This window comes from Carassius gibelio, chromosome B4 (assembly GCF_023724105.1).
Source record: "Carassius gibelio isolate Cgi1373 ecotype wild population from Czech Republic chromosome B4, carGib1.2-hapl.c, whole genome shotgun sequence".
NCBI classification, from domain to species: domain Eukaryota; kingdom Metazoa; phylum Chordata; class Actinopteri; order Cypriniformes; family Cyprinidae; genus Carassius; species Carassius gibelio.
The window spans coordinates 4,524,566-4,539,693 of NC_068399.1; the positions used below are offsets into that span (position 1 = coordinate 4,524,566).

Consider the following 15,128-nt stretch of genomic DNA (forward strand, 5'->3'; position numbering starts at 1 on the left):
TAATAAGAGGCGATCTAGAGTTGAAATGTTTTATTTTTTATTATTTTTTTTATCAATTGATCAAAGTGTTTGTTGTCGCTGCGATCAGTGGCCCGGATGCTGTGTACACCCTGCTAACAACATTACGTAACTATTACGTAACTGCAACGTAATCTGGTGACCAAAGTTTCGCCGTGGCGAACAGAAAAGTGAAAGGTGCGTATTCGTCGCCACAAGGTAACTTTGTGACGTTGCCAGTAAGTAACTGCGACATCGTGGCAACGTCGTGGATCGGTGGTCGTGTGCTGGTAATCAGCTGGTCATTTTTTTATAATTAATTCTATGGTCGGACATGCAGCACTTGAACCTAATTTATATCCTCATATGCCCAAACTAATTTAAAGGCTGTTTCAGCAGCTGTGAATGATGAATATATACTTGAAATGAATTCAGTTAATTTATTAACAAGGAAATATGAACAGTAATACAGATTATTAATAAAAAAACATAGGATATACAGCGAAATATGAATGAAAGCATTCAGCCCTTAGATTGTGATATTAATAATAAATACAAGTCCTTCTCAAAAAATAGCATATTGTGAAAAAGTTCATTATTTTCCATAATGTAATTATAATAATTAAACTTTCATATATTTTAGATTCATTGCACACCAACTGAAATATTTCAGGTGTTTTATTGTTTTAATTCTGATGATTTTGGCATACAGCTCATGAAAATCCAAAATTCCTATCTCAAAAAATTTGCATATCATGAAAAGGTTCTCCAAACGAGCTATTAACCTAGTCATCTGAATCAACTAATTAACTCTAAACACCTGCAAAAGATTCCTGAGGCTTTTAAAAACTCCCAGCCTGGTTCATTACTCAAAACCGCAATCATGGGTAAGACTGCCGACCTGACTGCTGTCCAGAAGGCCATCATTGACACCCTCAAGCGAGAGACACAGAAAGAAATTTCTGAACAAATAGGCTGTTCCTAGAGTGCTGTATCAAGGCACCTCAGTGGGAAGTCTGTGGGAAGGAAAAAGTGTGGCAAAAAACGCTGCACAACGAGAAGAGGTGACCGGACCCTGAGGAAGATTGTGGAGAAGGACCGATTCCAGACCTTGGGGGACCTGCGGAAGCAGTGGACTGAGTCTGGAGTAGAAACATCCAGAGCCACCGTGCACAGGCGTGTGCAGGAAATGGGCTACAGAGAAGCAGCACTGGACTATTGCTCAGTGGTCCAAAGTACTTTTTTCGTATGAAAGCAAATTTTGCAATTTTTGAAACTTTGCCCATGTTTAGCATGGGAATCCAACTCTTTAACAGTGTAAAAAACTCAGTATGCATGAAATAGCATTTCACCCCCCCCCCCCCCCCTTTAAGTAATTCTTACTTTCTCTATTCTTGCAATATTCAAGTGTTCATGGCCCTGAGTAATATCTGCATCCCCCGAAGTCTGAAGTGAACACAATATGCTAGTAGACAGCAATCCTCGTGAGAGAGAGGTCTGGGGCCTGTTCTTCATACGTCGCTTATTACATCCGAGATCAAATGACACATCCAAGATGATATCATCGTGCTAATCCTGATCCGGCTAATTGGGTTCTTCGAACACACCTGTTGTGTATGATTAGTATCGCTGGATTGAGTTATCTGAGATAATTGCGCGTTAATGTGTTGTCTTAAAATGGGATATGTATCGATACTCGAAACAATGATCAGAAGTGCAGCGATTGGCTGGTGGCAAGACGGCAATGTAATGATGTCATATCATTTAAAACGACACCTGACTAAAAAGTTGACAAATTTCGGGACTTTTATAAGGAAACAGCCAAGCAAACAAAACTACATAAATGAAATAATAGATACATGTTTTTATTTATTAGAATTTTTTTCATGATTCCCAATTATTTAGATTCGCAATTTATAATAGTTGTGCAGTCTTTACATTTTTTTTCAATGTAGAAATTATCTATTCATTTCATTTTATATTTGGACAGATTTGTTACATGACAACATTACTGAAAGTTTCTTAAGGGTCAGTATCATGTTATCTGCATCTCCTGCGCTCCATCAAGCCACTCTTATAATAGCAGTCATCACTCAAAATAATGCATGACTCTATTATCTGTATAGCATGTGTGTAAGACTCGAATACAATTATGAAGAAAGAATTTTATGACAAATATTTTTTAAGGACTACACAACATTATTATATTTTTTTAAATACATTTTTAAATGATTATTATTTTAAATTATTGTCCCTGGATCAGTACGATACTCTTGTAATAAAGTAGCGGTGGTAGCAGACATATTTTGAGTATCAGTTCTGGTTGAAAAGAAGCGATCTAATCCTGTTTACATGAAATAAGCTGCTCCCGAGCAGGTTTAAGCTAACGGACCTGTTGCTATGAGAGCAGCTCCGGGATGAGCTTCGAAGAACCAAACGATCCAAGATCACGCCAAATCGTCAACAATCAAATCCAGCTAACTGAGTTAGCGACGTACGAAGAACAGGCCCCTGGTGTGGAGGGTGGATCTGGAACTGACTTCTCTTGATTATCTGTCTTCACAAACTGCCCTGAAATTCAATTCGAACATTAACAATGATTGTTATAAATGTAATGTAACGCTCTTATATTCATAATGCTCATTTTGGAAATATAGTTAATATCAGTAAAATGCAGCATGCACGATACAAGCAAGTGGTCAGTAACAACACTTTGATGTATGATATCAATATCAGTAGGGCTACCTTTAAGAAAAAATAAAATTAATAAATTAAGTTGTGTTATGCATTCAAATAGTTAAACATGCTAAAATACAGAATTTGTTAACAATAATAATAAAAAATAATATGTTTACCTTCGGCTAACATAGCACGGACGTGTCGGACGATGGAGTCTCCGCTGATCACAGTGTTCTGTTTCGCGAAGTGGAGCTCCTGAAGATCGTTGGAAGGACAGAGGTCGTGTCTAACGCTGTGGGCATCTGGGAAGATCGCGTCCTGGGTGCACCAAGCCTGTGCAGAGAACCACACAGAGTAGAGGTGGTAGTACGGTTAGCTGTATACTTACCCTGGACTTATGAGCGACAACCCCTAAATGTTTCCAGCACAGCTCTCCCCTCTCTCAGCTGGGCCTGTTTCTCCACAAGGTCACAGATCTGCTTCTCCACAGCCTCCAGCTATTTATTAGAAATAAACAAACTAGAGAATAGGGGAAATGCAGAAAAGAAAAATAGCAAAATGGAAAACATACATAAAAATCTTAAGATACCAGTATTCACATTTTTTGATGTTACAGATGCATGATGATATGTTGTGTAAAATAAATATTAAGTTATTTAATAAGCTTCCTCGGATCACCTGTGTTTTTTATCTCTGTCAAGCAGCTCCCATTAGAAATTTTCTTGGAACTTCCCCTTTGTTTTAGAGTGTTTTTAAGACACTCCTGAAATCACAGTACAATTTTAATCAATATTTGTTTACAATGAAAAATCTAAACATGTTTGAAATAATGTCAGCCCATTTTAGACTGCGAGTGACGTCACTCATAAGCCTCTTTCACACAGTAATACCAGTAAATTGCCGTAAAATTACCGGAATGACTTTACCGGTAAATTTAAAAATGCGCTGTTCACACAGTCAACGACATTCCGTCTTTTTTCCGGAAAAGCACAATTCACACATCCATTCCAAAATACCGGTAAATTCTGTGACGTCATTAATCTCTAATCAGCTGCACTTGTATTTTTAAACATGGAGGGTAATACGTGTTCAGTATTTCTGTTGATGGTTTCATTTTTAGTTTCAAACTTTAGTATTCATGCAACTGCTTTTGTTACAGAGACATCGTAATAGATGACTGGTTTGAATAATTATACTCACCATTAATAAAACACCTGATGCTGTCGGGAGCTGATAAATTTAGTGAAAATTGGTTTGAAAGCAGTAACAACAGCACAATGAAGTTGCGATTGTAAGTTGCAGTCTGTAAGACGCACTTTGTAGAAAGGTGTTCACAGAGCCTATGCTGATCCAAATTCATATCAGATAGTCTATCAGCGCAGATAAACAGTTCTGCGTTCAAATTGAGTTTAAAAGATGTCCCAAAGCACTGGAAAAATTACCATGAATGTGACAGAGGGAAATAGTAAAAATCTATTTGAATTATTTACTAATAAACTAGTGTTTTCTGAATCTGTGTCCCAAGGATGAAGTTGCCTGACTCGTTATCTCCTCATTAGATGTGCCTCCTAAACGGATTATGATTGTAGCTATTAAAATTTTTTGTTGTTTGTTTTTATTATTTCGTTAAGTAGTAATTAAAAGCTTTCTATAGATATCTTTATCATGTCTGTGAGGCATGTATTCGCTGAGTTTAGGTTTATTTTTGTAAGCTCTCCTGTTCAAGATGAGACGGCAGAAAGCATGTTTGTTTTCTTTATTTTATATTTCTTTATTTTATATTATGATCGCGCTGGCACCTATGTCCCAAAAAAGCGTGCTTTATCTTGCATTCTCCACACAAAATATTCAATATAACGCACATGTATCTGGGTTTAACGTTAAACCATCGTTATGCTTGAACTGTTTTATATCTTTAGATTTTATTTTAGACAATTCGTGATGATTTGAGAAGGCTAAACTGATTAAACATAGGCTATGTAGGCTAAACTCTCTCTCTGTGCTGACCGCTTTAAAAACAAAACTTATATGCCTGTTTAAGTGGCTGACAACAATAAATATTCTTATTAGATATAAAATTGCTTGTTTTTTAACTGTGCAGAGTAGTAATTATTATAAATGGTAAAAAAAATATATATTTTTTTATAAATATTATATATATGTAACACTAATGAGCTGATGGTATTTCAGCCATCTGTTCCATATTAATGAATCCTGACTCTAACACATTCTGCACTCAAAGACCAGAACGTGAGTAAACAAAAACCTTCATTGTTTACTTAATTCACCATTTTGGGCGCCCTGAAGTCGGCCACATCCTGCCTTGAGTGACAGTTATTACACCTATTGAGACTGTCCAGGGATACCCGTGCGAGCCTCAAAGGAGAAACGAAACCCATTTCACACACAAACACACACACACACACACATAAGCACACGCAAACAAACAAACTTTTCTTTTATGCTCTTTATGTAAGTCCTTAATAATATGTATCTGGAATAGGTTTGTGCGTACAATGGTTAATCCTTGTTATGCGAGGATTATAATTTTACTATCTTATAAATTGGAAATGTTTCTCCTCATTTTAAGGTTCTCAAATAGTCATGTTTCTGTAACCCCACTCCTGACCAGGTCGTAAAACTTTATGACCCCACTGGGAAACAGGACAGGAAATCTAACTCTTACAAAAGAATGGTAAAATGGACTCAAATGTAGTCTATATGTATATAGTATTGTTTTTCGGTGCATTAGATGTTTCATAAACTGGGACTATCTGCAGTTTTATCATGTGTTAATCAAATCTTTAAATGTGTGTAATTCTGCATTTGAATGTAATTTCATGTTTTGATCATTTATATATATATTATATATATATATATATATATATATATATATATATATATATATATATATATATTTATATATATATATTATAAATATATATATATAAATATATATATATATATATATATATATATATATATATATATATTTATATATATATATATTATTTATATGTATCATATAAGTTTATTCAACTATTTGCCTCTCCACACAAGGAAGAGGAATTCTGGAAAATTGTTTGTTGAACCTTTCAAATACCGCGCGATTCCGCAGCAGCCCTGAGCCGGAAGACAAAGAGACCACGCTCAAGCCAAGCTCCAGCGCAGCTCACATGCGCGTCACACGGTTTCCAGCTCACGCACACTGGGCCATGCAAGTATTGATTTCTATGGAGATTTAAATGCTGCTTAAAGTTTGCCTATGATTTGAATTGTTGGTGTCTTTCAAGTGTACTGTCTGTGAGTTTGCATAACTCATATCATACTGTGACCACGCTATCTCTCTCTCACCTCTCTCATTCATTCTCTTTCTCTCTCTCTCCCTCATTTGGATTCCGTTATGTCTTGTGCAAAGTTTACTGTCTGTATTGTCGTATGCGTATTTACTCTGTGTGATTTGTAGTTTGATGTATTATTAGTTCAATTATTAAAAAACCAATATATTCATGATTGCCTCCGAACCGCTCACATTACGAGTCAATGAAGTGTGATCTTAGCTACATGCTGTTTAAATTGAGTAACTAAATTTATCATAATGATAGGATAATGTTTTCATGGCCAGAGAATATTTTTCCTTGAATTATAAGAAGTGATAACTTTATTGAAAATTGATAAGTTAATCTTACGGCCGTTTGCTGGACAAACCACTGTTTGATTTGCAGTAATTTACAGTAAGAGATATCACAATAATTGATATGAAGAATGGAATATTGACATATTAATGAGTAAATTACAGTGCCCTGTAATGAGTTATTGGTATAGGCAATTGAGCTATTTTTCATAATCAATAATATATATGTATAAATATTTTCTGAGGTGGTACTTGGTACTTGGTAAAAAAAAGTTATAGATCAAGTGAATTAGAAAGTTGCATTGGCACATCCAGTGAACAACGGTAACTTAAGTGGGTAGCCATGAATGACTATGTCCTATAAAAATAGGTTACATGTTATATAAATCTTTACTTAAGTAAAGAATAGATATTAATACAAAATAAACCCTAGATTGATGTCTTACCTTTACCATTATGAGGTACCTCCCCCTGCCATGAGCGTAGCATCGGTGTCTTTGGAAAGAAGACCCTTTGGGCTTTTCTTTTTATCAACTAGATTTGATAATGCTCAAAAATATTAAAAGTTATAGACACTGAAGTGCCTTGAAATTTTTACCACACTTATATTTTTTATTTGATATGAAAATACATGAAATGATACCTGGAGCAATCTAGAAAATTAATGGGTTGAAAGCCACATGTCTCATAAGTTTCTATTTCAAATCTGAATAAGACATGAAAAATGAGACTCCTGCAAATATTTTATGAGACTGTCTACACCCCCCAAATATAAAAAAATATTTACCAACAGTATTGAAGGCTTCTATAAGCAATTTAGTCAGTAAACATACCACTTCATAGTTTTTTTTCCATTATAAAACACTAGACAGAAACTTAGACATCATATAAGTGATTTGAGCACTAGAAAAATACAATAAGAATAATTTGAGTAAGAAAAATAAGAATTAAAGAAAAAAGATTTAACTTTGTTTGCCAGTTACAAAAAATCCTGAGATTGCTAGAAATGCAGCATTTACTATGAATTACGATGCAAATAAGTGCTGATGGCCACTTATACAGATGGTAATAACACAAATGTGCCATAAAGTAAATAATTCACTCTCTCTATTCATATAGATGCGTTCACTTTGATAGCCGTGATCATTCAGTAGTAGAGAGCTGATTTGGGCTGATTTGCACTCAAACAGATTGTAATCATGCAGATACATTCACATTCAACATAAAACACACTCTCACATATATAAAAACTGTTGAAAAATAAAACAAACAAAGAAAAAGGTGATCGTTATAAGTTCCGCCTCCATCAGCTGACAGGTGCGTCAGAGCGCGTCACGAGGGAGATAAACTATCTTTCACCTATCTTTCATTCATTCTTAGTTTCCAGTGGATCATCTCATTCTGTTTGTGACACTGTACGCTGCAAAACCATGCCGTGTTTTTAATACCAAGACGCAGTTTCTGACCGTGAGTTATTCCATAATGGACACAAACAATTCTGTTGCTGAAGAACTGAAATGTAAACAAAGGAATTATGATCCATATTACAACGTTATTGCTTCGTTGGACCAAACGTGCTCCATGAGATGTCGTTCAGTGGACCGTTACCTTTCAAACTAAACCTGGATTTACAGCTGTGGATGTGTTTAAGACTCGTTATTACGACGGATCTGGTATGTACAGCGTTTCCATTGCTCATGTTTTTATGTGTACTGCTTACACAAATGTAGCAAATACAGTTTTTATAAGCTCTCCATTAAAAAACAGTGATCTGTCGTCGATGCTTGAGGCTTAGATCTTTATAATGATACATAGTTTGTCAAGATTAAATTTGTGCCATTTAATTTAATCTATTCGTAAACACTGACACGTGCGAGTTTAGAGGCTTTCAGGATGAGGGCGTTCTGGTGCTGGCTTACAGGTTAAAAGCTTTGAGATCAGCACCAGTGTATGGGGATACCCCTTTTACCACATAGTGGTACAGATCGTGTGGAATGAAGTTGGGTAGACTCTGCAATTTAATTAAGTCCGTGAAACGGAGGAAGAAGTTAAGGATCGGTATCCAATCCTGCGATCTCCAACTTCTCCAAATACCATTCTTTGTGAGCACCTACAAGATGCCCTACCTCGACCGATAACGGCATGACAGCTTGTTCAATAGAAGAAGCCATAAAGTTTAGTGTTAATAAGTTTAAACTGATTGAAACTTCCCGCTCATCTACTACTATTTAGCTTGTGCTTCCAGTGATTCTGCCGATCCGTCAGGGCGTCGTCACGTGGTCGTAGTCACGTGTTTGCAAAGGGTCTATAATAGTCTATCCTGGTCGTTTTCAATACTCGCAATTCCAACTCCTGACTCACTACAGTAATTTTGATGGAAAAAGATGGTTTTATACTGCCAAGGGCGTGGTAGCTCGTACCAAGGGGCCACCTGCCACCGCTTACGTCACTTGCCACCGCAAACATCCAGTAGGAAAAATCAACTGCAGTAGCCACCGTTGAACCTGAAGAGGGCAGCACTCAGATGTTTTTACAACATATATTGTAGAATTAAAACACTTTATACTCAAATGTCAAAAAAGTTACTCGACTCAATGAACAGCACTAATAAAGCCCCATTCTTACAGATCATTAACTAAAAAAAGTTGGTTTAGGGTTTAGTTACTCTTTAAACCAATTAATCTGTTTTGTGTGCAGGTTTGTTTAGAGAGCTGGTTAGATAAAAACTTGTCGCACCTCTGTTTTTCAATGTCCCTGGCTTTAACTGAAGCACTACATTTACGATTTATGCCACATTAGGTGCACCAAAATGTAATTTTTTTTTTGAATTTAGTATTAAAACTTGCACAACTAAAGCTGATATTTTGTTTCACATTGCCAGGAGGGTTGCCAATTTGGCGTGAGATTTACATGAGCAGAGTGAGAGTGTTTCTCACGCCAAATGCATGAGAATTGGCAACCCTGGGTATAAACTGGCTGAAGCTGTGATGCTCTTTCTGCTAGCCAGTTTTGTGTTATCATACAGAAGTACAGTACTGGTAAAAAGTTTGGAAACATTCATATTTTAATATTTTAATCATTTCATATCTGTTGCTCATCAAGCCTTTATTTATTTGATCAAAAATACAGAACAAAACAGTAATATTGTGCAGTATATATAATGGTATTCTGTTTTAATATACATTAAAATGTTTTTCTTTCTTTTGAACATTAGTACTCCAGTCTTCATTGTCACATGATTTTTCAGAAATCATGTATGCTTATTTATAATAACATTTGGAAACAGTCGTGCTGTTTAACATTTATTGTATATTTTTTTGTTAGTACCTGTGATTTTTTTTTTTTTTTTTCAAGATTCTTTGTCCAGTCTTCACATTAGCTTAACTGTAACATTCAGTTGCTTGCTAGCAGTGTTTGGAATAACAGCGTTTAAAAGAACGGCGTTAGGTAACAACGTAATTTTTTCAGTAACACGGTAATCTAACTAATGACTTTTCCCGTCGTTACAACGCCGTTAACGTTACTGAACGTTAAATGTGGTGCGTTACTATGCATTGAGTTAATAAACTATGCAATCCAAACGGACCCCTGGCTCACAGCGAGTGAGCAGGTGGGTTAATGACGAGATAAGCGGTTGTGATTGGCTAAGGCAGAGTCATTTGTTTCATGGTAGCCAATCAGAGCCAGTGTTTTTACACACATGCCGGCACACGCGGCTGCTTCAGCGGCGTCAAACACACACGCGCAACAGCTACACAGAGATTCGCAGCAGAGATGGCGAGATGGCGAGTCAGGAGCAATCCGATGAAAAGTTGGCATTTTCAAGGTGAAGATATAAGCACTTCAACTTCATTGTGGTCAAAGGCAAGAACGTGCAGGTAATGTGTACATGCAATGTGTGACACGCATCTACAAAGATAATACTTGAAGTTTTTTTTTTTTTACAGTAACGCAAATAGTTACTTTCCCTGGGAACAAGTTACTTTTATTATAGAGTAATTAAGTTACTTTTTGGAACAAGTAGTGAGTAACTATAACTAATTACTTTTTTAAAGGGACAATAAGTAACTTTTTAGGTATTATCTAAAATCAATATTTTTATTCATAAATATGCCCTCAATGGTGTACAAATACCTATGCCAATGTTTAAACTAATCCTCGTAAATGAAGAATTTATTATCTTTATATACATGGGATGGGTAGGTCGACGGAGGCTTCCATGTAGTTCCGCCATCTTGCAAAACTATAATAGCAGAGAGGGACAAAAAGTACTAAGCCAACGCGTTTCCACAACGCGTTTTCGGTCAGAGCCAGAAACGCAGGTGCAGAGCAGTGAGAGGCGCTTGAAACTGCACCGGCAAGTTTAAAAGTCTGGATTGCATTCTTATTATGGACCATACATATGCCGCGCCACAGGAGAAGAAAACATAGTCGCCAAAACAGTCAAAAATAGAACGTAAAAGGAAACGTGACCGTGGATTACAGAAAACAAGAGTTAATGTCGGGGATACTTTTTCTAGGTGGAAAGAGCTAATGCTGGATAAAGATTTCAAAAGAGACGCTGAAGTGGCCAGTTTTCTTCTCGACAGGTAAGTCAGTGTTACAATCTATATTGCAATATTTTTTTTTATATCTAACAATGCACATTATTCAGAAAATATAACGAATAAAGAAGACATAACTACTAATTACAATATTTCATGTTTTCCACAGTCAGTAATTCATACTGTAACATTCGTTTGTTTGTTGTCATGTTGCAGTTTGTTTGAAATAACACACCTGTTCACCTGAAGGAAAACTCGACAAAGTGCTATTAGAAGACATCCCGTCAAAGCTTTTTGGTACATATCGCCTACCGTAGACGCAACGCGCATTTGAAAAAGCGAGGCGCTGGAGAGCAAAATTAGTTTGAATGCAAAATACAATTTCACCACTAGATGGGAGTAATTCCTACTTACTGTCCCTTTAAAGTAACGTTCCCAACACTGCTTGCTAGTATAACTGTTACTGTTAACCGCTGTTCAGTCTTGCACAACTTCAAGTTCAATCCATAATCACTTCTTCTGTGTCTTTTTTCCTCTGCCCACACCAAAATGTTGGGACCCGCCCCTTTTCTTCGATTGCATAAGGAACCAGATCAGAGTGTTTTTCTCCATTTCTGGCTGTCATTCTTCTGATTCTCATGTCTCTGGCTGAAAGGAAGCAGGAAGCAGCTTTAACGTATTTTACAGAAGTGAAACACATTTCAGATCTGCTGTTCAAAACAGTGGTTCAGAGGAGGAAATAGAAATATTGTTTGAGGTGAGTTTTTGATCTTTCTTTAGTTATTTTCATGTATGATTGTCCTTTAATGTTGTGTCATTTGTCACTTTGATCTTCTGAGACTTTAATGCTGTGCTTAAGTGATTTTGATGATTTTATTTAAAGCTCTTCATGTTGTGATCAAACAGATGATCAAGTGTATCTTTGACAGTTAATAACACCTTGTGAAATCTAATCACTGTTTATTAGTGAGTGTGATTTCAGTATTTCTCATCATGCACTATATACTCTTAGGCAGAAACTATCACTCAACGTCTTCATGCATCTGCACACTCATTTAATGCAATGAGCAGTGTTTCTACTTCGATAAAACTGTTTTACTATAGTTTATACACTGTAGGTGGTGAACATCAGAATTATAGAAATAAGGAACTCTCAATGTTGAAAAAATTTCAAAGATATAGTGTCCATAAATGTATGAAGTTTGTTTGGTTTTAGATGTAGATGCACAAAGTGTGAAGTTGGAAAAGTAAACTGAATAGCTTCATATCATATCATGAATAGCTTCATATCAAGATTTTTTATGAATTACACATAATCTGTGCTTTTATGCATGTGCTGATAATTCCTAGTTAACTATAACACAAAATCATTTATCTTACCCCACAAATAAAGTAAATAGAAATTCCAGAAGCAGAAGGAACATTCTTTGCATTTCACAACTTTCATCATGTTTAATTACATTTAGTCGCTGTTGTTCACAATGAAAGAGTGTAGAGCTGCAGGTCAGTGAAGTATAGTTATCCATCACGATTTTACACAGTCACACAAGATCTTCACTATTAAACGCAAGAGTTTGGGATCTGCATTAAAATAAATCTTCACCATGCAGTCTACGTCCTTGACAGCTGCAATTATAAGCTATAAATTGAAGGTTATTTTGACATTTCATACAAATATAACATGACTGTGTGTAACATTGGAGTTTCACAGTCTGTATCTGCATTATGAAGTGAATGATTTTTTTAAACATGCAATGATACAAAATAAAACCAAACAAGATATTAAATAAAGAAAAATATTTAGACAAATATAAGAATGAACCCCACAGCACGTAAAATCTTGCTCTCTGTAGACAGATAGCAACAAGAGTTATTTGATACAAATAAAATATTTAAATTAGATAATATTGACATTAAACGTCTTTGTACTTTGTACTTTGAGTGTAACTAAACAAGCCAATGCACATTGGCATGTGATTATTGCATTGAGCTCCCACTGATTTGATAAGCCCGTCTAACGTTGTCCCATAGAGGCAGGCAGGTGCCCACCTTAGGACTCGGCCATGGAGCCAGTGCTGGAGTGGTCTCATAAGAAGCAGCGCCAGTGCTGTGAATGCCGCTGCCATATCCCCCAGGAGCCACTGAAACTGTTACTCTTCCTGCTCTTCAATATATTTGAGCACATTCCTGCATGGGGCATGCTGTCTGTTCAACCAAGTCCATCTGCATACCATGAAAAGAGATCTTTTGTAGAGGTTTTGGGGAAAAAGATAAACAAAAGATTCTCCGCCCGGCCCTCCTCCGGAGGAGGGAGTGGTGCGTTCACCATTTCGTGAAGAGCAGCTTCCTTCATCTTTGATTTCCCCGTCCCAAGACCTCTTGCTATTCCGCTTGCCACCAGGTTTAGCAGGGGCCGGGACGGGTGGGGCTGCTGCCCTTCTACCAGTTTCACAGCGCTGCTTTGCTGGAGGCTGTTGCGTTTGCTCAGCGACAAGTAGTCTGAGGTGCTGCCACCAGTGACTAGGTGGAGCCTGGTCCTTTGGTGGCTCCACTGGCTATGAAGTGCTAGTGGAAGGAGGGGCCCTCAGAGGAAGGTTCGTGGGATGGAAATTCCTCACCGTCACCTTAAGACCAGTCCAGCATCCCCCCAGGGGCCACGAAGGAGCGCTCTAGATCTAGGCAGAGGCATTGGCATCCCGCTCTTTTGAAAGAAACGAGGCCTGTTCCGCAATCTCTGTGACTGTCATTCTCCCGCAATGAGAGCATGACTCGTCCAAAAACTCCACCTTGGCATGCTTGGTACCCAAACACGTGAGGCAGCAATTGTGATCCACTGCCGTACCGCCAGTATCAGAGCTTCCTAAGAACATGCTGAATTCATTGACAGGATTTCTGTGGGTCTTAAATAATTTTTAACTGTATTTGTTTTAAATTGTACAGGACAGTCTTAAATTTGGAGTCAGAAAGACAATAATTGCAATATGGCTGAATGTGACAATTAAACTTCAAAAGGCTAACCTTGTGATTTAATTAAATAAACATGAGCGCTGCACGTTCGAAGTCCAGTGCTCTGCAGCTTTGTGTTCTGCTGTTACCAGGGAAGCTCTACCTGCTGGCAGAATGAATGAGCATTTTCAATAAAACTGTTCAGAGTTCAGACCAATGGAAGAATCAACCCATGTTTTACCCTGCAAACACACAGAGCTTTAAATGTAAACTGGTGGATCAATAAGACAATGCATTATCAAAATCTAAAAAGTATAGGGGTGTGCAATGTGGTCTACATCATTCACTTCATGGAAGGTAAATAAAAATGTACTACTTCATGAGATACTGAGATATATAAATTGAAAACTGACATGATGTAAACATTGTGTCAGCATTTTAATTTTATTTTATTTTTGTAAATGTAGCAGATTTGCTTAAACAGCTTTCTGATGATTCATATGTCTGCATTCCTAGCCTTATAATCCAAATAACATTTGAGCACTTAGGTCCACGTTAAAACTGAAAGTATTTCAGATCTTTTTGTTCTTGTCCTGCAGCTGTGAGTTGGTGAAGGATGATGGGGTCTGTTAAAGAGTTGCTTGTGGACTCGCTGAAGGAGCTGGTAGAAGCTGAACTGAAGGAGTTTCATTGGCGCTTAAAGAATTCATATCATAAGTGTATATCAAAGTCAGAAATTAAAAAAGCAGATATATTTGACACAGTGGAAAAGATGGTGGCATGTTTTGGACCAGAAGAAGCTGTGAAGATCATGGTGGACATCCTGAAGAAGATGAACCAGAATGACCTGGCTGAAACGGTGGAGAGTGAACACAAGCAAGGTAACATCTAATTCACTGTGACTTTAACGTGATTAAATATTTACAGGTGTGATGGTTTGACTTAAACTTCTTTTCCGGGTTACTTTGCTGATGTGATGAATGTTTCTTAGTTAGTAATTCTCTCTTTCTCTCACAGCTAAGGCTGAGGGCACTACGAACACAGCTGTCCCTGTTGGAGGTAATTCACAACATATCTAGAGAAAATATCAATGACTGTCTGTAAATAACAACAAAATAATATATAACTGCAAGCACCAATTACAGGGCTAGTGAAATTAGGGGCAGATCTTATACAAACATATTGAATAGAACAGAGTGATTCAGTTTAATCAATCCATGATTACATTCACTCATGGAAAGGTCCATTTGAGCAAGTCAAAACAGGTTGTAAATACAGCCTCACATCCAGTTTGTTGTGCTAAATGATGTGGAAATCATTTATCAGCT

The 15,128-nt window shown here is 36.9% G+C and overlaps 1 protein-coding gene across 1 annotated transcript in view; it reads left to right on the forward strand.

Moving 5' to 3' along the window:
* Positions 1–11,477: 11,477 nt before the first annotated feature.
* LOC127955910 (NACHT, LRR and PYD domains-containing protein 3) overlaps positions 11,478–15,128 on the forward strand; it is a 48,672-nt gene continuing 45,021 nt past the window's right edge. The window contains exons 1-3 of the mRNA XM_052553537.1: positions 11,478–11,611; positions 14,400–14,681; positions 14,818–14,859. Of these exons, the coding sequence (XP_052409497.1) occupies positions 14,417–14,681; positions 14,818–14,859 (307 nt within the window). The 5' untranslated portion in view covers positions 11,478–11,611; positions 14,400–14,416. The remainder of the gene's footprint in view (positions 11,612–14,399; positions 14,682–14,817; positions 14,860–15,128) is intronic.